Genomic DNA, 25,673 nt, shown 5'->3' with positions numbered 1-25,673 from the left:
CATGCCTTTTATTCTCCAGGCCTAAGGAAACCCCACAAAACTTAAAAAATCACAGGTGATAGATGCTTCCTTGGGTATCAGTAACACTTTGGTCATATACAAAACATGTGCCTAGTTCTAGAATGGGATCTCAACTGCTTGATTGAACCTAATTATGGTTTATATTTCTGAATATATATTTACTTTGGGACAAGGGTTTTGAAACCGGGACCACCACCAGCACCAGCACCATGAGCTCACCATCACCGCCACTCCCACGGCCATAGTTATACTGCCTTTCGAATTCTACCTGTCAACCTTCAAATAGAAGCATTTGCCATGCCGCAGGGCCGCCAACAGGCTTCCGAGGGTTCTCACACCATCGTTACCTGTTAGCTGCTGCGAGGACCCACTTACTCAGGTGGGCGGGAAGGGGCAGCTTTAATCAGAATGAAGGATTTGTGAAAAGAAAGAAAGAATAAGGAGAACTTTAGAGGTAAAGCTGATGTTCTTTCATTGAGTTTGTGGCTGCTTGAATTTGACAAGCACCTCTGTGGCTGTGACAAATAGCTCTGCAGAGTAGTCAGGGGAAAGGAGAGCTTAGGGCATCTCGAAACCTTTACAAATAAATCTTTAAGTTGATAACTGCAGAGGTGGGAAGTTGCTTTCTTCAGTGACCACGGAGAGTCCCATGGTCTGGCAGGTGTTCCTTGTGGAACTAGCATGTTTAATGAACACTTACACTATTCATGGCCACACAACTTCATGATAAATTCACCAGAGATTTGAAAAAAATGTATGAACAACATAAAGCCATCTTAGGGACAGTTGAGGACACTTGAAAATGTACTGGCTATATTGTTAGGAAATTATTGTTCTGTTAACAGTGACAACGTTATTAAAGCTATATAGGGGAATATCTCCATTCCGGGGGTATGCATGCTGCACTTTTCAGCAGTGAAGTAATCATTAAGTCAGCTCTTTATTTTCAAATGGTTCAGCCAAAAGAAGTGTGTGTGGAGAGAGAGAGCTCATGCGAGCATAAATATGGCAAAATGTTAATTTTTTAAAAAGAACTTATTTATGTGAGAGAGAGAGAGAGCACACGTAAGCATGGCGAGGGGCAAAGGGAGAGGTAGGGAAGCAGACTCCCTGCTGAGCAGGGAGCCTGATGCAGGACTTGATCCCAGGACCCTGGGATCATGACCTGAGCTGAAGGCAGACAGTCAACCAACTGAGCCACCCAGGCACCCCAAAATGTTAATGTTGAATCTAGGAGAAGTGTATATGGGTATTTCTTATACAGTTTTTTTCCACATCTTTGTTTGAACTCTTTCAAAATAAAAACTTGGAAGAAAGGGGAAAACAAACTCCAAAAGAGGTATGTTGACTTCTTTAGTCTCTAGTATCTCATTTATTACAGAAGAGGGAAGAGACTAATTCCTCCAAAGAGAGACTTTACGAGGGAAGGGACTGGTTACATTCTGCAAGACTAATGAGAAGCATTTACTTGAGAAGTATGCTTCATATAAAGCACAGACTTTATATTAGAATTAAGTGGCAAACATTATTAGTTTATATCCATCATGCCTCTAAATCTGTATTTATAAACTTCAAAACGGAGTTCCTCCACAGTATTGATTTTGTCTAAAAGCATGCAAGAAGCCTTAAATATTTAGAATTCTTAAGGCAATGATACATGACTTACTGTCAGATTTAAAACTGCCCCATCATAGACCAGTTAAAATTGCGTTGACACATGAAGGTGGAAAATGAATAAAAATGAACTCTCCACGTGCAGCTCATTTTCAACAAAAGGAGACCTTACCAATACAAATCATAGTTAGTTGCCTCTTTATTATCGTGTTGCTGATTAGTCAGTTTGCACATTAACTGCAGTTAAAGTACAGTTGAGACTCAGGATAATTAGCACAGGCCTGCTGCGCCCATATTCCTAAGAACCCAAGCTGTTGAAGGCAGGTATGGAGGCCAGAGCTGGGAATGGAGTTGGGAGAAGTGAGCCCATCCTCATGCCCTGCTGAGCCTTAATCATGAGCAGTCTGTAAATCACTTAATCCCCCCTTGGATAATCAAGAGTGGACCCTTATTACTGTGATACTGGGTTATCCATGAACTTCCTATACTTTTACCTTCCCTTTACCTTGTAATCAAGAGTCACCTGTAGATATGCCTCTGAAAATATATATGTAAAAAAATCATTTCTTGCATTTGTCAGGTTTTATTACTTAAGGCAGTGACTCTCAGCTCTGACTGCTCACGGGAATCGTCTTAAAGAATTTTTAAAACACTTTTGCTCACCATATGATTTCATTTATGTGGAATTTAAGAAACAAAACAAAGGAAGAGAGAGAGACAAACCAAGAAACAGACTCTGAACTAAAGAGAACAACCTGATGGTTATCAGAGGGGAGGTGGGTGGGGGTGGGTTAAGTAGGGATTCAGGAGTGCCCTGTCAGGTGATGAGCACTGGGCGGTGTATGGCAATATTGAATCATTATAACATACCCCTGAAACTCATATGGCTGTATGTTAAGTAACTGGAATTAGAATAAAAAGTTTTAAAAAAATTGCTCAGCGGCTGGGACGGCCTAGGCACAGAATTTTTTTAATACACCCAGAACTGAAAACCCCTGATTCCTAGTCAGAATTCTTTTTTTTTTTTTAAGATTTTATTTATTTATCAGAGAGAGAGAGAGAGCACAAGGAGGGGGAGCGGCAGGCAGAGGGAGAAGCAGGCTTCCCGCTGAGAAAGGAGCCTGATGTGAGACTCGATTCCAGAACTCTGGGATCATGACCTGAGCCACAGGCAGACGCCTAGCTGACTAAGCCACCTAGGCGTCCCCCTAGTCAGAATTCTTAATTGGGAGAAGGGGTGTCTGGCTGGCTCAGTTGGAAGCGCATGTGACTCTTGATCTCAGGGTCATGAGTTTGAGCCCTACCTTGGGTGTAGAGATTACTAGAATTTGTCATTGGGGCACACATTGGAATACCAGCGGCTCTTTGGAAAACAAGAGGCCTGCAGAATCAGAATCTCCCCCGCTGGGTTCCTGGGCACGTGTGTTTCTTAAGGCTCCACAGGTGAATCTCGGATGCATCTCTGGATAGGAACCATTGATTTAAAGTAACTCTGGCTGGGACCTTTTTGTATATTGATCATTCAACATCTAACTTATTTGTTTTATAAGCTCTGATTTGTGCGTGTCAGACTGTCTTGGAACAAGATTTGTGCTTGGAAACATTCTTTTCCAAAGAGAAGGTAACAAAGACAAGGCTGATTCCAAACTGAAGCCGGGTTGTCTAGGATGAATACAATAGACTGGTTCTGTCATTTCTTCTGACAGAATTACTGAAAGCAGCTGTCTGGTATGGCTTATGTAATTGCTGTGTATGATCCACACCAGCCAGTCCTCATGATCTAAATGGAATAACATTCAGGAGACATTTGTGTCAGGAGGTGTGGTGGTGCTTATGGTGACAATGGTGAAAACAGTTCACGAGCTCCTACTGTGTGCAAGACACTGTTTTAAGTGTTTTACTGATATCAACTCATTTACATTTCACAAAAACCCTTCGAGATAGTTTCTTGGCTCCATTAAAAAGAAGAAGAAACTGAGGCACAGTCAGCTTAAGTAACTCATCCCAGGGGACGCAGGTGATAAATGGCAGAGTCACTGGCCATGTGGCTCCAGGCCGCTTCCTTAGAGGCTGTCCATCTGCATTGCTCCGTGTGGGAAAGGAGCCATCAGAGAGCCCTCAGACTTTATACTCTGTTCCTTAAGATGTCACACTCGTTAGTATTTTTAATATGGATGTGGTACCATCATCTTTATCCTTTTTAAATTTTTTTTAAAGATTTTATCTGAGAGTTAGCGAGAGGGCAGGGGGTAGGGGCAGAGGGAGAGGGAGAAGCAGACTCCCCGCTGAGCAGGGAGCCCAATGGGGGACTCCATCCCAGGACCCCGGGATCATGACCTGAACTGAAGGCAGATGCTTAACCGACAGAGCCACCCAGGTGCCCCATTTTTATCCGTTTTTTAGCTTATATTTAGACATGTGTTCTCTATTATGCTTATGCCAAATTCTAATAATAAATTTCTTATTTAATGTGACATAAAAGGAACCGACAACTTATATTCAGCAACGTTTTAAGAATTATGGAGAAAATTATTAGGCTAAAAGTCATGGCATGTAAGGCATCAGTAAAGGAATGGAAATACTTGACCTTCTCGTAGATAGGTAGAAGGCATGATAGTGGTCTCAAAATGATTTGCAGGCTAACCAATTAATTACACTTCCTTTGAATGACCCTAGTAGTATTTGTAAGACCAAGGGATGTATGGTATACAGCAAGCAGAAACATTTAATTCGGTATGATTTCTGGTAGTTATCCAAGAGTAGGAGAAGAGCAGAAATCACTTAGGGACGTGGGTTGGTTTTCACTTTTTTCGGTAGCAGACAGGATCTGATGGTCAAACCTGTACACCCATCCATTTCTCAATGTCATTTAGAAGGGTCAGAAATCCCTGCCTCTCCTCCAAGCATGGGCCCCAAACTTGGCCATTCAGAGCATTCCTTTTCCTGGATTACAGTGATTATTTTAGGTTAAAATGTAAAATCTAAGCCAGTCTAATGAGGCTCAAATTTGAGACTTTCTGTAGCCTTTTGGGGTTTGCTAAGTTCTAAAGATGGTATCAACCCAAAGCTGCTAAGAATTGGAGCATGAAAACAAGCAATTCCTGCCATCTTTTGAGCCATGGCTGGATTCAGCCATGCCTGAAGTTAGTCCTTCCCAGACTTTCTTGCTATATAAACCAGTGAATTAATCTCAATCTCCTCCCACCCCTGGGAGGCGGGGAGTGTCTTAAGCCAGTTTAATTGGGGTTTTGGGCCGCACTAATATGTTTATATTGGTGGTGGTCAAACCCGACACGAACAACCACATATCAAGGGCAACATAGAAAGTCTTCTAGCATCTTAAAAGTGCCATTCAATCTTGAGATTCTATTTTATGCTTTCTCTCTAGAGCTAAATAAATGTAATCTTAACAAAATAAGAAAATGAGCTATAGTTTAAGAGAATAGCTATAAATTTGGGTGTTCTAAGCAAAAACTTTTAGAAAAACATTCTTTGCTAATTGCTCACTAAGCAATGAGAGCCTTCCATTTCCTTTCAATTCCGTTGCTACAGGGGCAGTGCATCCATGAAAAAAGAGAAATGGGGCAGCTTCGAGGCCCTGTCCCTCTCTTAGGAGGCTTAGGAGGTTGCTTTGATTTTGCAGTCTTCCTCTCTCAGACCAGATTTGCCCACATGGTTTATGTCTCTGGGGAGGAGTGGCAGGGCTTCTACTACTGACCAGGTGAGAAGGTTGAACTAAAGGAGTGTGTGACAGTTGCATTGGCTGTTTGAATGGGAGCTGAGGGGTCATTCTGTCCTCTGTTGGAGGCCTTATTCGAGCCTCCTCCCCATACCTGGAGGCAGCCATCGTACATTCCACTTCGTCACTCTCTCATTTATCTAACAGCCCAGGACTCCAGATCCTTTGGGTTAGACTTGGTCCTTTTTAGGCTAAGGATGATCTCATATATATATGAGAGTGAAGTGCTCATATGTATATATGAGCTCATATGAAGTGCTATGTACTACTTGATGTATTAGCAAGTCAAATGTGAATTGGAGGGTTCTTCAGGAGAAATTGCATGTCTGTCACTTTAAGACCTAAGCAATTGCCACTTACCTCAATAACAGAAAAGAAGATTGCCTAATCCCAAAGGCTGGTTATGCTAACACTCAGTTTTTCCTTCTCTGCCCCTCACTCCGTTCTCCTCCTGCACCTCCCCTTTCCCCACATCAGCAGATTAGCTGTTCTTGTGTTGAAGGTAATTCTAAGGGGCTCTCAGAAATGTGCCTGGTGGTAGAAGGTAGCCAGCCTGGGATTAAAGATTTGCTAGAGATAGTCCCCTGGAAGATAAACACCTTTGACTAGTGACATTTAATATGCTGCTTTTTCTCTTTGGAGTGCTTTGCCAGCATTACTCAGGTGATCCATTCAACACCTCTCACAGATTGGTCAGCAAGATTATGCATTTTTTTTTTTTTCAAGGCAGACAGGTTGGTATTGTGACTTACTTAAGGTAGAACAGTTTAGATGTCTTGAGCTGGATGTTGTGCTAACAGCTTCCATGCTGACCTTGATTCACCTTCTTTTGTGGAAGTTGGTAGATAAATTATTTTGAAATCAATCAGATTTGGAAATCCCAAAGAACTCAGCTTCTGTGGTTTGCATTTTAGACTCAAATAAATGTTAGGGGTGATAATAGTCAACTTTAAGAAAAGAAATACTTGAGGGGAAAAAAGACCTGCTTTAGGAAGCCTTTGTTATTTTATTTTCTGCTTAAATCAGGTTTTCTTTTGTGGAATCCATTTTTTTAAGATGTACTACATGATGTTTTGATAGATGTATCTATATTGTAAAATGATTTCCATAATCAAGCTAATTAACATATCCATCACCTCCTGTACTTACCATTTTTGTGTGTATAGTAAGAACAGTTGAGATCTCACTTAGCAAATTTCAAGAATATAATACATTATTATTAACTACAGTCCCCATGCTATACATTGGGTTTCCAGAACTTACTAATCTTATAACTGCAAGTTTGTACACTTTGATCAATATGCCACCTCTTCCCCCACCCCCCAGCCTCTGATAACCACCGTTCTATTGTCAGTGAGTATGGATTAAACTTTTTTTTTTTTTAAGATGGAATCCATTCCTTAAAAGAATATTTGCAACTAGTTGCGCTAGATGTCCAAACAGACCCGTAGCAGTTTGCCATTTCACTAAGTGTCTGCTGTAGATCACAATACTTATAATACTCATTGTAGTACCTGCCACAGCGTTTTATTAATGGATCATCTCACTCCTGCTTTCAGCTTTTTTTTTTTTTTAAGATTTTATTTATTTATTTGAGAGAGAGAGAATGAGAGATAGAGAGCACGAGAGGGAAGAGGATCAGAGGGAGAAGCAGACTCCCTGCTGAGCAGGGAGCCCGATGCGGGACTCGATCCCGGGACTCCAGGATCATGACCTGAGCCGAAGGCAGTCGCTTAACCAACTGAGCCACCCAGGCGCCCCTGCTTTCAGCTTCTTTGTGGACTAGGTACTATCATTACCACTTACAGACAAAGAAGCTGGGGCTGAGAGGAGTATTTCACTTGCCCAGTGTCACTTCAGGTGACACTAGGTGATAGAGCTGAGACTAGAATTTAGGTCCAGTGGCTACTTAACTGATTCTGTGGCTGACCACTAGGATGCCACTCTAATACACCAAGCGTGGCAGACCTGACAAAGCATGTTCACCATGGGAAAAGTTGGTATTTACACAAGTATTTGTCACAGCCCAAACCCCACCATTGTTTGTGAATCCAGCAGGCTGTTTCCTGCAGACTGATAAGACATATGCTCTCCTGGGGTGCCTGGGTAGCTCAGTCGTTAAGCGTCTGCCTTCAGCTCAGGTCATGATCCCAGGGTCCTGGGATCGAGCCCCGCATCGGGCTCCCTGCTCCACGGGAAGCCTACTTCTCCCTCTCCTACTCCCCCTGCTTGTGTTCCCTCTCTCGCTGTGTTTCTCTCTGTCAAATAAATAAAATCTTTAAAAAAATGTATAAAAAAAGATATATGCTCCCCTAAAAGCTCTATAGAGGGCTGTAATGTTCTATCAATTTAAGAAATTAATTCTCTCCACTTATAAAAACTCTGGGAAGTTTAGGATTATTATAATCTGTGTTTCTGTTTGCATAGCAATTCAGAATTTTCGCATTTATTTTTTTTATTATGTTCAGTTAGCCAACATATTAGTCACTAGTTTTTGATGTAGTGTTCAACAGTTCACTAGTTGCATATTACACCCAGTGCTCATCCCAACACGTGCGCTCCTTAAAGCCATCACCCAGCTACCCCATCCCCCCATACCCCTCCCTTCTGCAACCCTCAGTTTGTTTCCCGGAGTCCGGAGTCTCTCATGGTTTGTCTCCCTCTCGGATTTCTTCCCATTCAGTTTTCCCTCCCTTCCCCTATGGTCTTCTGCACTATTCCTGAGAATTTTCAAATCACTTTCACAATACTTGCATCATTCCATTCTCACAGTGAATTGGGACAGGTGATCTCATCTGCCAGTTACCCTCAGGCCGAAATGGGGGTTCAGTGAGGGGTTTGACTTGTCACTCACTGGGCAGTGAAGTGATATAGCCCAAGTCAAACATCATGTATTCTTGGTCCAAGGGAACTGACACCCACATGGGTTCCCTTGTCCTGGTCCTGTCCAGTTTGTGGCCGGGGGGTAACATTACCCTTGCAAGCCTTTCCTTTCATGGGCTCCTAGTGTGGTGCCATCAGCCAGCTGTTTCTCAAGTAAACCATGTTTACAGTTTTTCAGATTAGATGCACTGGGTTTTATATGTGACCTGATAGTGTGCGGTCTACCTGGTGCTGTTGACCATAGCGCGTCAAGGCCACCAGCTAATCTACAGGACTACCTTCCGCTGGCTCTCGGGGGCAGCAGAGCAGACAGAGAAGGACCTTCCCTGGTGTCGTCTGGTACTGGGGTTTGACAGTTGGCAGCCTGGAGAAGTATCTAATACTGAAGTTAGTTGGGTTGTTCTTTCTTTTCCTTGTATATACACCTTCTGGCCCGCTGCCTCTTTTCTTCTGTGCCTGGACGTTTATTTCCAGACCTGGGCATTTGGGTGTGTCCTCTTGTAAAGCCAGTGTGTACTTGCTCTTCTCTTTCCTCTGATGAATAGGGCTAGTGAGAAACTATTTTTGGAAAGTATTAAGCTCATGGAGACAGTGATATCATCATTAGTCAGGCTTTGGACTCTATTGAATAATGTGCATTTTGATTTTAACAGGGTCCTTGACATCACTTCCAAGATGAAAAATGGTGTGCTTATTATTCATATCATTTTTGATGTGGGCATAAAAGGTCTTATTAAGTCAGAGTGAATTTTTCCTTAACACAGTGTCCTACGAGAGCTGCCCAGTGCAGGGTGTTGATTTTGTGTCATGCAATTTTTGAAGTTTCTCTCCGAACTTCAGTCTCCTCATCTGGGAAATGGGTATACTATGACTCCTAGTGTGACTAGATGCTGAGGATTCAGAGAATAAATGACTGTAAAGGTCTAGGACAGTCCTTGACACAGCTGACACACAGGAAGTTTTGGTATTGCTCTTGTTAGCATAGGAATCTAAGCATTTTTGAATCAACAAGTAAGTGCTACACATTTACAAGACGCGTTTTTCTAGCCAAATGGGCACCACTGATTTGACATCAGCATGCCGTGTGCATAACTGTAAAGGACCTGTGCTGGCACTGGAACAGTTTGTTTTTGCTGTGTTTTCCCCAGATCATCACATGTTAGCAAATGAGCAAATATAAATGAAAGTCCTTTGAAAAGCAGAAATGACTACACATATAAAGAAACATTACTATGACTCCACGCCAACACTGGCCTTGGTGCCGGATATTTGATGTACATTTTTATTTTATCTCCACAGCAACCAGCCCTCAGTTTGCAAATGAAGAAACTAAGACTGAAAAAAGCTAAGAAACACACTTAGGATCATGAAGCCGGAAGCCATGTTGGGGCATCTCCAGAAGGGCTTTCAATACAAAAGATAAGGAAAGGTCAAAGGCAGAATATTGCCTTTATTCCTGATGGAGGCCAGGTTGAGGGCTGGCTGAGTGTCTGAGCCAACTAGTCCTGCTAATTGAACCCTTGAAATAGGCACATCCCCTCCCCAGTGGCCCACATCACCAACCCCCAGGGTAGGCATACCCTTCAAGGAAGTAAGCTTCGGGGAGAATGTTCGCTCTCTGGGACCAAGCTCAAGCCCAAGAGAGTGAACGTTGGGTTTGAGCAGAGCCTTCCCAGCTCCCTTTCCCAGATCTACTGGCCAAATAAGTCACTCCACATCTCCAGGGCCAGAGTGAATATAAAGGGATAGGAAGAGGCCCACAGTTATACAACTGAGTTGCCTTTCCAAAATGGAAAATTCATGAGTGGGGATGACATGTTCTCTATTAACAAGTCGCAAAGGCAATTTTTAAATCTAAGGCTGCCAACTTTTTCCATTAAACCCTGGGAACACCCCTCCTTGCTGTGGCAAGCTTAAGAGCCAATCTAGTTCATCTTTTTTAACCATCACCATAATGTGATATCCTGTTTATCGTTTTAAATGTGTATTTGTTCAGTAACCAAATAGAGGAAAAGCTTTTCACTGGTACCACAGTGCCATTCACAATAACATGTCAGAACATTTTGGAGTTCATATTGTTTATTAAAATAAATAAACAGGTGAAATTTGACATTTCAGTTTTAAGTAAATGCTAATCTGTAGAAATAAGTATTTGGAGACAGGGAGCTTAGAAGTGAAGCTACGAATTCAGTCTCTTTCTATAAAAAATATAGGCTCTGTCAAATTGCCTTATTTTGTGTTTAGATGGATGCAGCACAGGAAGAGCAAGTTCTTTGTGTTTAGCTTGTTAAAATTGGTAGGTCTCATTTATTTATGGCTCATTTATTGCTCATAAACCTAAGCAAACCTCTCTGGGGAAAAAAAAAAACTGGGTCAACTCTTGGGTTATACAGGTCGTCATTCTGACCAAGTGTATTTGTTCATTATACACTTGTTCATTTGTGTGATGACAAAGTTTCAGTGAGCGGCAGAGAGTTCGCAGGGTAAAGGAGTCCAGAAGGACCAGCAGGGACTTGGGGTCCAGGTGCTGGCACGCTCCCGCCTCCATAAATAGTACATGATGGTGGTGATACCTTCTTGCATGGTATAATTCATTGTTTCAATAATTAATGTTGCCCGTGCATGTTGCTAAGAGTACCAAAGGTAAATAATTTACTGTAATTACCAAAGAGGAGTGGTATTACTTATTTATTAGAACTTTTTTTTTTAATGGGTCCCTTTGTGAAAAGTGACCTCAGGGCCCCCAATGTAGGAATTATAGTTTGCTAAAAAATTAAAGTGAGCATCACCACCCACTTTATATTAATATTTGCCCTATTCTGAAGGTTAGTTGCTTGGGGTCTATGAAAGTCAGTAAAATTGGTAAATAAGGCCAGACTAACACCAACACATAATCTTTAGTCAATCCATGTAGAATCAGGGAACTTTTTAAACTGATGATGTGTTGCTCTTGCGGGGTTAGGACCTTGCTATTGTGGCCTCTAACTCTTTTCCAGCTTGATTTCAAGGCCTTTTAAAAAATCTTTGTAATTCACAGTAAGTTTTTAAATTTATGTTTTATTATCAAAGTTATACAAACAAATAAGCCATGTCATTTTGTAAGATGTACTCATTAGGAAAGAAGAAGAATCCCCATATACACCTTCAGCCTCCAATTTCTCCTCTCCAGAGACAACTGCTTAGAGTGCCTTTTGATCAGTCCTGTGCTTCTGTGTCTCTAAATAATATGTGTATGTTGCCTCTTGTTGGCTTTTGCCCATTTCAGGAATTATTTATTGACTTCCCAAAATGGAAGATGAAGTTTTTAGTCTCATTTGAAGTCTCCCCCAACCTCTAGATATTTTTTCAACTTCAATGCTATGATATTTGTTATTTTCTATGAGTTATTTTTTTCTCTGGGCTTTTTGTTTTGTTTTGGGTTTGGTATTTCATTGCTTTATAAATGTAAGAAGATCTCATCTCTCTGGACATTAATGAAAAATTTAAGCTTTCTTCTCCCTAAAATCCCTGTTTCTTCCAATTTTCTTTTGTTCTGTTTGCTTGTTTATTTTATTCCTCATATTTTTGAATACCTCTTCCCTCCCACCATGCATGCTTTCCATCCCCCCACTTTCCCAAAACAGTTGTGTTTTATTTATTTTGGCTACACCAGTATTTAGTGCTTCTATTATTATACCTATGTAAATGTTATACACAGATGTGAAGTGTATTATGACTACATTTTCTTTGGGGCACAATATTTTGCTTTCCCTAGAGTTTTCTCATTTGCTTGTTGTTCTCTTTATGTATCCCTAGTCCAACCCCCAAACTCCAACCCAGTTGTGCCAATCTCCTCTAATATGTTCACACTCGTCAGGTGTTCTATAAATTTCATCTGCTTAATTCATCTCTCTTTGAGCTTTCTTACGTGTCAAGTTCCTTGCAGGCCCACTGCATGGATGTTCTCCTGGGTCTTCCTTCACTGTCACCATGAAAATTCCCTATGTTCTTACATTAGACCCTGTGTCTTCCCCCACTTCTTTGTTTAATCCTTCATTTTGATGGAGTGCATCTTCCAATAGTTTCCTTACAGGGTTCATGAGAAATGTATTTTGGGGGGTTTTTATATTTCTGAAAATATCTTAGTTTTATTTTCACACCTTTTTTTTTGGCTGGTTTTAGAATTCTAGGTTGAAAATCATTTCCTCTCAGAACATTGAAGGAATTGCTCCATTGCCTTGAACTTCAGTTTTTGCTGTTAAAAGTCGGGGGAAGTCTGCCATCTGTGATCATTTTTCCTCTCTTAATTTGTAGGCTCTTTCTTTGTCTCCAAGTTCTGAAATTTCACGATGATGTGCTATAGTGTATTTATATTCATAGTGCTGGTCACTCAAGTGGGTCCTCTTACTCTGGAAACTCAGGTCTTCTGCTCTAGGGAAGTTTCTTGAAGTATTTCTGATTTCTTCTCCTCTATTTCACTATTTTCTCTTTCTGGAACTTTTTTTTTTTTTGAGAAAGGAAATGGATTTGAAATTTCTGAAATAATCCTCTGCTTTCTTGTGTGTTCTCCTATTCTCTACATTTGAAGTCTCCCCCAACTTCTAGATATTTTTTCAACTTCAATGCTATATTTGTTATTTTCTATGAGTTATTTTTTTCTCTGGGTTTTTTGTTTTGTTTTGGGTTTAGTATTTCATTGCTTTATAAGTGTAAGAAGATCTCATCTCTCTGGACATTAATGAAAAATTTAAGCTTTCTTCTCCCTAAAATCCCTGTTTCTTCCAATTTTCTTTTGTTCTGTTTGCTTGTTTATTTTATTCCTCATATTAGATGCTTCTCAACTGTGCATGACTCTTGGCTGTTTGATCACCACTGAGCTCATTGGAAGCCCTCCACATGGTGGAGAGCTTGCCATCTATGATTTCTACTCAAGGAAGAAGCCAGGGACATTTTACTGGGAAATCCCAATTCCCAGTGAATCCTAAGTCACTGGGAAATCCCGGAGAAGACTTCCCAGTTTCTGCCTGGAGACTCTGTCCCTGACTGGGGACCAGTAAAGGAAAGCTCGTCCCTCCTCAAAGGTAGCTTCTGTCCTACTCTCCTCCTCCCAGAGTCGTTACACGTGGGAAAACACGTAGTTTCCATTCTTTTTCAAAATCCTTTCTTTTGGGGCGCCTGGGTGGCTCAGTCGTTAAGCGTCTGTCTCAGGTCATGGTCCCAGGGTCCTGGGATCGAGCCCCGCATCGGGCCCCCTGCTCCGCGGGAAGCCTGCTTCTCCCTCTCCCACTCCCCCTGCTTGTGTTCCCTCTCTCGCTCTCTCTCTGTCAAATAAATAAATAAAACCTTTGAAAAACAAAACAAAAACAAAATCCTTTCTTTTGTACATTTTTCCGTTTATACTTCCAATTTTCGAATCCTGTTTTCTGTCGTGTCTTGTCAAGAACTGACATTGTATTTACAAGTGAACAAATGCCCATTTGATTTCTTACATATATTCCAGGGCTCTGTTAAATCATCCACCTTTTAATTTATTTCCTCCGTTTTTTCCTCTATTTTCTTCAACATACTAATCATAGCTGTTGTGAAGTTCTTATTTGCTTACTTCAAAATGTAGGATGACCTGGGAGTCTGTTTATGGTATCTCTTTTATTTTGTTTTTGTTCCTGTGCTCTGGCCATGCTTGGCAGTTTCTCCCTGCGTGCCAGACATGATATATAAAAAATTGTAGGCACGACACACCCGGTGATGATGTAATTCTCCACGGAGGATGCTCCCTGCCTCTGCTCGGCAAATAGAGTGGTGGCTGATTGTTTCCATCCAGTCAAGTTTTTGCTGCAATGAGGCAAAAACCGTTTGCAGCCCTGGTAAACTCAGACTACCCCGGGTTTGTCCCTGGCCTTTGTGAAGATCCTTATGTGAGAATCTTGCGTGACCCCATCCCTTGACAAGTTCCAAACTCAAATCTTTTCTTCATGAAACTCCCAAGAAGCACCACTGTGCCTTTTAGAGATTTTCTAGTTAGGTTTTTAGCTGTCTGTTCTGCACAGACCCAGAATTCAGCAAATGTTCTTCACAGAAATCTGTAGCCGCCCAAATCTCCACCGAAACCCCTTTGGTTTTTCTACTGCCCAGTGGTGGCCTATAGGAGGTACAAAGCCCCAATTCTGTCTGCACGGATAATGGACGAAGGCACCCAAGTTAAAAATGGCAACAAAAAGTCCGCGCCACTCTTCAGGGTCTTCCCCCGCCCCGAGTGCTGCACCTTGAGGCTCCGCCTCTGCCTCAGCTGTGTTCTGCCGCATTCAGAGCCCATTTCCGGAATTATCTTGCCGCAGTCAGAGCCCATTTCCGGAATTATCTTGCCGCACTCCGAGCCCATTTCCGGAATTATCTTGCCGCGCTCAGAGCCCATTTCCGGAATTATCTGGTGGTTAGTAGGCTTCTGCTAGCTGCCCTGCCCCACTTGGAAAAACAAAAGTCACCAAGATTTTTTTTTTTTCAGATAGGGGAAAACTTTTAAAATTGTAAGATGAATTTGGAGATGTGTTCGAGTCGTTAAAATCATGGTTAGCATTTCCACATTGAATGTACCTCTTGTTGATAGAACATCGTTCATTGGTGATTTGGAAAATATTGCTTCACTAATTTATGCAAATCTTTATAATGTTGATACACGTTTCTTATCCAAAACGAATGTATCACATTTGTTAATATCACCACTGAGCTCATCACAGAGGTGGACATAAAGTTTCCAAAATTCTAATTTTTGCTTGAAAACTCAAATTTTATCATTAGCAACTACTGCCATCAGTTACTTTCCTTGAACTGACAGCCTCATCTTGTTCATTTTCAAGAAAATAATGTCAAAAGCCAAGTCAAAGTAATCATAGTTTTGCAATCAGTTGTATACTGTGTTTCATGGAAAAGTCGCTTTTCAGGTCACATCTCAAATGCCTTTCTTCAAGCCGATGATCATACTAATCAGCAGACGTGCTTTGTGTCTACTTCCCGTTTGAAATCTGTGATATTCCTTTTGCCATGCCAATTACTCAAGATGCTTTCTTAAAAGACTGAAATAATACAACATATCAATAAACTTTGGTTCCTAGCCTTGAAACTTCAATGTAGACCTATAGACCTTTAGTACAAATTGTTTATTTTGACTATCTGGACTTACAGAGACAGACAGGTGTATTTTGTAGATACAGAGAAACAGTGTCTTATGTGGGCTATTGATGCCATATATCATTTTATTTTGCAGCATCTAACATTCACAAGAGAATTTGACTCAGATTCTCTAAGACATTATAGCTGGGCTGCAGATACCTTGGACAATGTCAATCTTGTCTCAAGTCCTGTTCATTCTGGGTAAGTAATCTAAAAGTCACTTTTCTCTATCCTATTAAATCAACATTACATTTATTATTTGGAGTTATAAATTGATATCAACAAGCTTCATATGTATGAAATATTGGTCTTCTGAAGACTTCATTAGTGAGTATATGTGATGTATATTTGTAAGTCATTAGTCAATTTTTTTTTTTCTGAGCAAAATGGTATATCTATTTTTTGTGGAAAAAATGCACAGTGTTAGAAAGGAAAAGAATTAGAGTATTGGTGCATAAAAATTTTTTGCCTGTTCTGGTACTATTCCCAGGTCTTTAATTTTTCTTTTCAATTAAAAAAAAATTAAATCTAGCCACTTCCCTTAATTTTACTTTATTCAAATGACGTTTTATTTCTGAGTCCCTGATTTTCCTTTCTAATGAAAAATTAAATATGTAGGTATATCTGTTCATTTACCTCGCTGACTGCTTTTGTGCTTTGCTTTGAGCCTGAAATCTTCAGATCAAGTTTGGTACTTTCTGCATTCCTAAAATAAAATTATGATTAAGGTATTAAATTATAGTTGGAAGAAGAGAAATTAATTTTAAAATGGAAAGAAAGGAATTCACTTTTAAAGAGTGAATGTACCAGTGTGTGTACCCCAAGGGTGCTGTGGTAAAAACCACACGCGACAGGCTCCTTCCTGCTGTCCCACTAGTCGGCAGAATCTGGAGTAGGTGGTAGGAGGTGACCTGCTCCAACTGTGGAATTGATCATCAGTGTATATTTAGATATGAGATTCTTCACCTGTAGGCAATTAAAACATGGGCTAATTGAATCCACACAAATGGAATGGAAATAATGGAGCTGATGAAAACATCCAGGTGTTTTCACCTCCGAAACCAGCATTTAGGCCGTAAATTAGTTGTGATCCAGGACAAGGGTGGATTAGTTTACAATTAAATAAATGAACAATAATTAACATTTCTGAAATGCTGTACGTATTACATGAAGTATTTTCTGCTGCTTTTAATTGAAATAAATTGTAATAGCTAATGTTTACTTTTGTATGTGCCTGGCATTGTGTTAAATGTTTTACATATATTATCTTACTTAATTTTTATTTGAACCTTGAAATGACACTGTGAGATAGGTTTTACTCATTATCCCCATTTTGTAGATGAAAAGTCAGACTCAGAGTAATGCTGCAGGTTATTTAAAGTATTCTTACGGAATTGTGCCTTGTAGCACGAAGAGCTGCAATTATTCAAATGGAAATAATTGACATGACAGGGCTTTATAAACTATAAATTACATGGTGGCCTTTGATTCATTAACATTGCATTTCTTTAACTCAATCAGAAAAATCTTTAATTATAGTAAATTAATTTTTAATTGCTTAAAATATTTACACCACTGATGTTAGATGTGTATGGGCCTAACATCGCAAAAGCAAAAAAAAAAAAAAAACAGTTGAGAAGGAAAATATAAAATACTTGGGACACAGTGAACAGCATGTTCAAGAGTTCCTTGTATCAAGCTTGGTAAATTGTTGCCATGTTACAAAGACCTAGAACCAGCATCTTGTATTCTCTACATAGGAAAGAAGAGTACGAGGGTCTAATTTAGTCAATTCTTGTGCTTTGATTCAAACGATAGTTTGAACTTCAAATGAGAAGTTGAGGGAGCACGGAATAATGAAATCAGAAGTAAACTTTCCCATACACTGGAGACAATGAAATATCTGAATACACACATTCTCTCTCCTTCCTCTTGAATTTACTGAAGACAGTAGGCATGTCCAGGAGAGCAAAAGTAATGGCAGTTAGCGTGGGCTTATTTGAAAAGGAAAATACAGACTTGGTAGACAGTTGGAAGTGATTCACTAATGCCACGTCTGTGGAATAGCTTCTGTAGCCACTTAAGGCGAATATTTTTCCAGGTTGTCCCACAAATGCCAAATGCCTTGGCTTCATTTTCTGATGGTTTTTATTTTTCCTTTGCTTATCATTGACATTTTCTGTTGCCTGCTTCTAATTATCTTACATTAATTTTTCCCATTTGCTTTCTAAATTATTTTGCAGCTATTCTTCTCCACTTCCTCAGTATGATTCAAGGTGATAACTGTGTCCTTTATGTGTACCACCCTTTTTTGTATTTTTAATTTACGTGAAGTTTTCCCACAGTTAGAAATGTCAATGTCTGTAGTGCATCAGCATTCGTCATCCCGCTATTCTTAAAACTAGAAACATTCATGTGTTGGTTTTAGGATCATTCGTAGAATTCCTGCTTTAGTTTAAACATTAATAAGATACAACAAATATGATTAAACATCACCTTTTGATTTGTTTCTAATAAGTTATATTGCATGAAATTTTATTTTGCACAGAATATGTAAGGGGTGAGTTTGGAAAACAAATCACTGTATTTCATGATGTTACTGAATAACAGGACCCTATCCTGCTTAACATATATTCTCACCTTTCCTCAGTCTACTGGCTCTATAAAGTTGAAAACCTTAGAACAATAAATGATTGCTAATGACTACCAGTTAGCCACTGGGTGCTATGCGGAACCCAAAGGAAGAGCTTCTTCTAATTTGTCGTTAAAATCTTCTAAGACTCGTTTTTTCCCTATGGTTCTGATATTCTTTGTAGTTTGGGTATTTTTATATTGACATAGATAACCTTCTCCTACGACCTTCAGACTGCTCTGCTACGAGTGTTTTTTATGCATATCTTTTTCATAGAGATATATTTTTAGTATTTGTAACCTCATCTGATGTAGGCAGTTCCTAAGCACCCTTAACACAAAAGTTTTTGTTCAGTTGGTCATTCAGTAAACATTTGTCATGTGCTTACTGTGTAAGAACTGTGCTGGGAACTGTGCTCAGCTGCTCAAGGCAAGCAGTGAACAAAACAGGCCTGATCTGAATTACCATCTATATTGTTGAGATCAGCTGGTTATTGCCAGGGCAAACAGTGCCCTCCCTGTGTAAACACTCCAGTGTCCATTTGTACTAGTACAACCAAATTTTCAAACCCGGAGTTTATTTTTTTGAAGTTTTATTTAAGTGATCTCTACATCCAACGTGGGGCTCAAACTCATGACCTCGAGATCAAGAGTCAGAAGTTCTACCAACTGAGCCAGCCAGGTGGCCCCCAGAGTTTATCTTGAATCATTTTTAGTCCATTCTGTTGCTATTGTTCCTGATCACGAGTTGATTTTCACTATTGAGTGCTGGGAAGGATCAGGTTTCGTCTTAGGCTTCTTCATGAAGTTGCCCTATCGTCTTCATTACTGAGTAAAGGCAGTTAAGTATGTGTATATCTAAGACAATGCGGGCTCACCAGAGCACTTTCAGGGAGCCTTGTTATCATTTAGCACTGGAGGCAATTCATGTGGACACTTGCACAAGTGAACAAGTATCTTTGTCTTTGACGTGGGAGGTCTGTGTTTTGTTTTGTTTTTGAGGGGGGTCAGTCTCTTCCTCTCTTACTTTGAATATTAGACTGGTTCCAGCCTCTCAGAGTAGCTCTAATGTTACCAAAAAAACGTAATCCCGAGGAAAGTGGCCAAATCCAAAATAAGCAGAAGGGTGTGAAGATGAATCCACCTAACTGATGACCAGAGTTAGTTCTGAACATTTCATTGGCTGAAAAATGAGCCCCATGCTCTTGCCTTTCTCCACGGGGATGGCAGGTCAGTTTGCTTTGTGAAAAGGTTCTTCTTCCAAGGTCGAGAAGCATCATCTTAAAGAAAGGGTCCCCAGCTAGGACCTCCATGCAAAGTCCTAAAACCTGTTTGCAGGATGTTAGAACTGTATTTAGATAAACTACATTTAGTAGAGGATTTTGATGGATGGGATTATTCCCTCCCCCCAATACTATAGGTATTCAGATAACTTTCTAATTATCAACATGTGGTGCTGTCCCAGTAATAAGCATAATTTCACATGTGAACATTGGAATGCAAAGGGACTCTGACTTGCACTCTTCCATAGGTCAGACTCATTGGTGTACGTTCACCAGAGTGCTTTTTAATACCAAAGATTTGAGGAGGATGCTCCGTGAGCATGTGATAGGAATCAGGAATTGCAATATGCTATAACCCAGATAAGATACTATTAATTTCCTTACATTTTCACATCTACATGCAGACAAATAATTTTTCTTCATTAGTTTAATAGAAGGGCCAATGGCAGAATTATATAATTTAGAGACATTTTCTAAAAGTCTGTTCAGTTTTATATGGCCGTACAGATACTCAAGTGTAGGTTATTTTGAAGAGTTTTAATGCCAAATTTATACCGAAAAGATTAAATCCCTTTCCATCAAAATTGAGCAAAACTAGTCATCTGCTTTTATTCTTCTACTCTGCTTTGTGGTAGTAAAAATTAGAGTATTCTGTATGATTAAGTATATATCTATTTTATGAGTTGTACATGTTAAGACATACCGTGGAGTTTCATCTGACTTGTCAGGGAGAGAGATTCCATAGTCAGCATCTGGCTAACACCATTTATAGTTAAAATGACGCTTGAATATAGCTGAAGTCATCCACAGAGACCACATAGAGCAGTCTGAGTTTGGGTTTTTACATGCATGACAGTCCTGTAAGAGCCAGTTTTTATGCCAGCTTTGAAACATTCACTGTTCCTCAGTTTGAGCATCTGACAAAACAGTTGGCTTCTGTTAGGAGGCCAACGTCCCACCGAAAATAAGTTGTCTCGTCCCACTTTTTGCCCAGTTCACAAGTTGAATGCATGTTTGATGTGACTCCACTGTATTTACTTCCAATTTATTTTTAAAGAGAGGAAATGATAGCTACATTGTCTGTCATTTTAAATCTTAACATCTCAAAACCTACTGTGAAGGTGGCATATTTCTCTCCTTGATTTGGCCTCCGATCTTCTCCCTACAGGTTTCTGGTTAGCTTTATGGTGGATGCAAGAGGCGGCTCCATGAGAGGGAGCCGTCACCACGGGATGAGAATCATCATCCCTCCGCGCAAGTGTACGGCCCCCACCCGCATCACCTGCCGCTTGGTAAAGAGACATAAACTGGCCAACCCACCCCCCATGGTGGAAGGAGAGGGATTAGCCAGTAGGCTGGTAGAAATGGGTCCTGCAGGGGCACAATTTTTAGGGTAAGTTATTTTGCCAATTTTTACCTTGGCCCTTGTATAATATATTTGATTTTCTTTACCCTTTTTTAACAAGTAGTTAACTATTAAAACCACTTAGTTGGACCATTTTGATCAAGTACACCTTTCGTGTAGTGTCAAAGGTCGCAAAAGCTGTGTAATTCTCTGAAAAGCTAGTAGGCTGATACTTCCTTAACTCAGTTTGCTGGTCAAAGCTTTTACTAACCAAGAAGCATGGTCTCTGCTTAGTGCACGGAACCCCAGTGGCCCCCGTGGAAGTCAAGGCACCATTCTTAGGGAAAAATATAGATGGCGGAACTATCTCACCACGTTGAATAAATGGCTACTATGGGTACATGTCTTTTTTAAAGATAATTTCTAGAGAAATAATCCATGGTGATATAGGATTTTGCAAAAAAGGAAAAATGAATTCATTTTCTGAGGTGGCACTTGGGTGCAGATCAGGCAGGCTCTGTCGTGACGGACAGTTTGTTCACAATTTCCCCTTCTCGTTTCTCTTCCTGCTGCATGGATGTTATTCAGTAAACTGCATCTTCCTACCAATCCTCCCCCTGTAAATGAGGGCGAGAGCTTGGTTAGCCGAATCCTGCAGCTTGGGCCTCAAGGAACAAAATTTATTGGGTAGGATCTTTATAGACAAGATACAGAATGTCTACAATTCTTTTTTCCATTTTCAATTTTTTTCTGTCACACCCATGGTCGTCTTCTTGTCTTAATTTTATTTTTATCTTTTCAGTTTTTAATGCTTTCAGTTGATGTGTGTCACTGAAAGAAACAGAAATCATAGTGGCTTGACTTAACTGTAGCACCGTTAACTTCTACCTTGTGCTTTCCGAGCATGTGGAATTCCCTGCAAGCCTTCTGCTTCATAACTTTGTGCTTCTGTAAACCTTTCTTTAATTTGAAATGTTTCAACTGGTTACGATAGTTTTTAAGATGGACTGACGATCTAATTTTAACCCAGCGTAAGAGAAGGTATTTGCAGGCTTTGAATCAACATTTGCTGTAAATGATATATACATGTATGAATATATATATGTGTACATATATATGTATATATGTACGTGTCTGGAGTTACAGTTTTTTAAAAGTACGTACTTATGCATACCAAGTAATTTTATGGGCTTTGTGAAACAAAAGTCCTCAAGAAGTAAACTGAATTTTATAGATGTTGGGAATAGAAGATACTTAAATCCAACTAGGCAGCAAATAGAATATTCTACTAAAGTTATTAAATTGTCTTGTTTCGTTTTGTTTTGTTTAAGCTGAAATGTGTTGGTATTTGTTGTTTGTTTGCTTGTCTGTCTGATTGGTGGATTTGCCTTGGCAGTCTGCATGAAGAGACCTGTTATGAAAAGTTATGCTTGGCTTTCACCTTGGTCAAAGGCCCTGGTTCATACCTTCTCTCCAGTATTGTTGAATGTCCTACACAAAGCCACATTCCTTAAATATTTACAGAGACAGTATCTGATACATTAACCTGCAAAGATTGTATCTAGTTCTCAAAAAAAAAAAAATTAATGTCAAATCAGATGTGGTTAATACAATGGTAAATATCTTAACTCTTGAAATTATTAACACTCTTAGGAATACTTGATTTTGTTTCTACCTATCAAAAAATAAAGGCACTATAAAAAATTTTAAATCCTTAATTTGAATTAATTCTAATTATTTTGCCAAAAGAAAAATTGTATTTATCATCCCGTTTTTGAGTGAATGCTTTTGTAATAAATGAAATACTCATATGTACTTGTGTTATTGGGTCATTACAATGACTCTCCCTTTTCCTGCTCTTACCTATTTAAACCTGTGTCTCCTGTTATCACATGTCCATAAACACATAGGTTAAGAGGTGAGGTTACATACAACCTCTGTAGGAGAATAATGATACTGTCTACTTAAATGTCATAAAATAAAGCTGCACAATCCAACTACATAAACTGTGTGTGATTGTGGTCTGCTTACTTCCATCCATCTTTTTTAGCATTTACCCTATTTTAAAAGTTAACAAAATTATTCCTGTGCCTGACTGGCTGTCTTCAATTTGCAGCCACCCTTTCACATTCTTTGGCAAAAGGACACTGTCAAAAAATTAATATATCGTTGTATTACAATTTCAAACCAACAAGGGCTTTTTCAGAAGTTTAAATCTTCCTGTTCAGGTTATACTGGAGTTAGGAAGTTAAGTTGCCCACTACCATTTCACAAATTTAAAATGAGAGAAACTGCCTTAACTGTACAGGCCATAAAATTCATAGAAAGTCACTATTGGAAGGAGTGAGTTGTTGTGTCGCTCGTTTGCTTTGCTAAGGGACAAACACCTGTGACCTTTCAAAGTAGGAAATCTGCAGAATTTCTTTTTCAAAGAAATGACTGTGTCCTTTTAAATCATTAGCTTTTTTGTATAATATAATATAGCTATCATGTTTTTAAAAATGGACCCACTTTCTTATGGTCTATTTTAATAACTTTCAATTCCTTGATTCAAAAATCCTGTTTATATGTGCTGAATATTTTCCCCTTATTAAATCAAAATGCCTAACATGCAGTAGGCCCTTATGAATTGTTCGTGAATGAATGAATGATGGCATGTTTTCAGGCTTCTAACATATTTAATTAGCAAATGATTCTGCAGCTTTGAAGTCATTCCCAACCTTAGTGGCACCTCTGATTTTCAAATGAATACTGTTAATGGAATTGTTTTTGAAAGTATATTAGAAATATATTTCATTTGATAGCAAAATAATGTGGATTTTTTTTCCAGCCCTGTCATAGTGGAAATCCCTCACTTTGGGTCTATGCGAGGAAAAGAGAGAGAACTCATTGTTCTTCGAAGTGAAAATGGTGAGACGTGGAAGGAGCATCAGTTTGACAGTAAAAATGAAGATTTAACCGAACTGCTTAATGGCATGGACGAAGGTAATTATGATGACTCCTTGTCTCCGGAAATGTCGGCAGGTCGAAATCAAAGGCCTGGCCACACTGACGTTCACGCTTCTTGAACGCCCCGCGTTTGTATTCTGAGCTGGGAGTCCGGGTCCCCAGTACTTATTGCTGCTTTCTGAATCTCACTCAGGAAGTCCTTTTAATCCGACAGACTTTTTTTCTCACAATATTAATGTACATATATTACATTGATGATTCTTTCGGCCTTTAGTCAAATATATTCATCTTTCCAAAACCCAAGAGAGTCTTCTAAGTGCAAGATGTGTAGAGAGGGTGAATAATAATGGAAGGTATGCAAAGCATGCAGAACATTTTTAAGGAAATACGTTCACATTTTATTTTTGGAATTATTATTTCCGGATCCTTTCCTATATCTCCATTTTCTCTCCGATTATTTCAACATTCTTCGTGAATCTTTCATTTCTTTTGGGCAATAATCACGGGAAAAAAATAAGTTGCAGGCTAGTTATTGGAGTCTGTGTCGTGTTCTGTGACCTAGTAAGGCCACGTGGCTGAGCATGTCACGCTTATCGGAGCATGTCACCTCCCTCGGCTGTCTGACCCTCAGGACCAAGGAGGTTTTCTGACTAGACATTGGGAATAGCCTTGTTTTGAGACTAGGTACTGGATGCAGAGGTTTCCTTTAAAAAGTAAAAAACAATCAGAGACCAAGTTCACCACAGAATGAATCTTTATACTGACTTCCTAATCACTACAAATTCAGCAATTGTTCTAAAGAACAGCTTTATTATAGATATAATTCACATACCATAAAATTCACTGTCTTAGCATTTAATTCACTGGCTTTTGGAATGCATCCAGCATAGTCTCCTGGTTTCAAAGGGAAGACAAAGGAGCTAGACCAACTTGGGTGTTTGAGGGATGACCGTGGGCAAGTTCTTTGGTCCCTGTGAGCCTCTTTTATTTCTGTAAAACAGAGATCGCCTTCCTTCCTTCATAGGGTTGTGACTGGGAAAAAATAATTCTGTGAAGCACTTGTGAAATACAGCCTTTGACACACAGTAAGCCCTCAATAAATATCAGCTGTTGTCACTGTTCATTCTAGAGAAAAAAATTGTCCTGCCAAAGGTTCTGTATAAGACACAGTTAATCGCAGCCAACCAAGAATTTAAAGATGTTTTTACAGCAGGGTAGAAGGAAACTAATAATTGTTGGGTTTCTACCATTCATGAGGCAGTGGTAAATTCCTTTCTATATGAAAATTTAAAACAAAAGTATAGTACTGTAAAGTAGGTAGTTTTAATCATACTTTATAGATGAGGGAACTGAAGTTCATACCAGTAAGTTGCTCTCTAAGGTTACCCAAACTAAGAAGCAGCTCTGGTGTTGAAATCTTGTTCTATCTTGTTTTCAAAGATTTAACCATATCCCACTGATTTTAGAAATATGTGTCCTGTGGAGAAGAAAATAAACTTAAAGAGGAAAATTCCTATAAGCCCCTAGATTTAAGGTCCAGAAGAATAGTCATCTTAAATGGGTATCATTAAATGTTTATATATGATACTGATATTTATACCATATACCATCTATAACTTCAGATGATTTCTAAGAGACATGCAGTGGTAATTAAGAGTTCTAATTTTTATTACCTTATTTTAAAGCGTGAAATGTAGTCGTTCTCTTATAAGGAAATTGATAAGAAAACATAATTAAAAGTTTTAAAAACAATACATCCTAAGAGAATGAATTGAATTAGCATTTTGAAAATAGTAAAAGAATATAGATGATGCAGGATTTAAAAATGGAGAGAAGAAGAGAAATGGGTTTTCCAGAGAGGATAGTTATTTTGACTAAGGACAAGAGAGTATATAAATATTTTCATGTTTCTAGTGGGTTTTTTTTAAAGATTTTATTTATTTATTCATGAGAGTCGGAGAGAGAGAGGGAGAGAGAAAGAGAGAGACAGAGAAGCAGAGGGAGAAGCAGGGTCCCAAGGAGCAGGGAGCCCGATGTGGGACTTGATCCCAGGACCCCGGGA

At 39.4% G+C, this 25,673-nt stretch overlaps 1 protein-coding gene across 32 annotated transcripts in view; it reads left to right on the top strand.

Moving 5' to 3' along the window:
• Positions 1 to 25,673, top strand: part of ANK3 (ankyrin 3) — a 689,507-nt gene that overhangs the window by 594,975 nt on the left and 68,859 nt on the right. For 20 of the 32 annotated variants that reach the window (XM_027595995.2, XM_027596000.2, XM_027595996.2 and 17 more), the window contains 5 exons: positions 15,498 to 15,604; positions 17,647 to 17,679; positions 20,486 to 20,710; positions 21,251 to 21,349; positions 23,493 to 23,647. In XM_027595995.2, the coding sequence (XP_027451796.2) occupies positions 15,498 to 15,604; positions 17,647 to 17,679; positions 20,486 to 20,710; positions 21,251 to 21,349; positions 23,493 to 23,647 (619 nt within the window). The remainder of the gene's footprint in view (positions 1 to 15,497; positions 15,605 to 17,646; positions 17,680 to 20,485; positions 20,711 to 21,250; positions 21,350 to 23,492; positions 23,648 to 25,673) is intronic. The other 12 variants (XM_027596018.2, XM_027596015.2, XM_027596023.2 and 9 more) reach the window with 3 other exon arrangements.

The sequence above is a fragment of the Zalophus californianus genome, chromosome 15, assembly GCF_009762305.2.
Source record: "Zalophus californianus isolate mZalCal1 chromosome 15, mZalCal1.pri.v2, whole genome shotgun sequence".
Taxonomy (NCBI): domain Eukaryota; kingdom Metazoa; phylum Chordata; class Mammalia; order Carnivora; family Otariidae; genus Zalophus; species Zalophus californianus.
The sequence above is the reverse complement of the archived record's forward strand: the minus strand, read 5'-3'. Positions and strand labels throughout refer to the sequence as shown.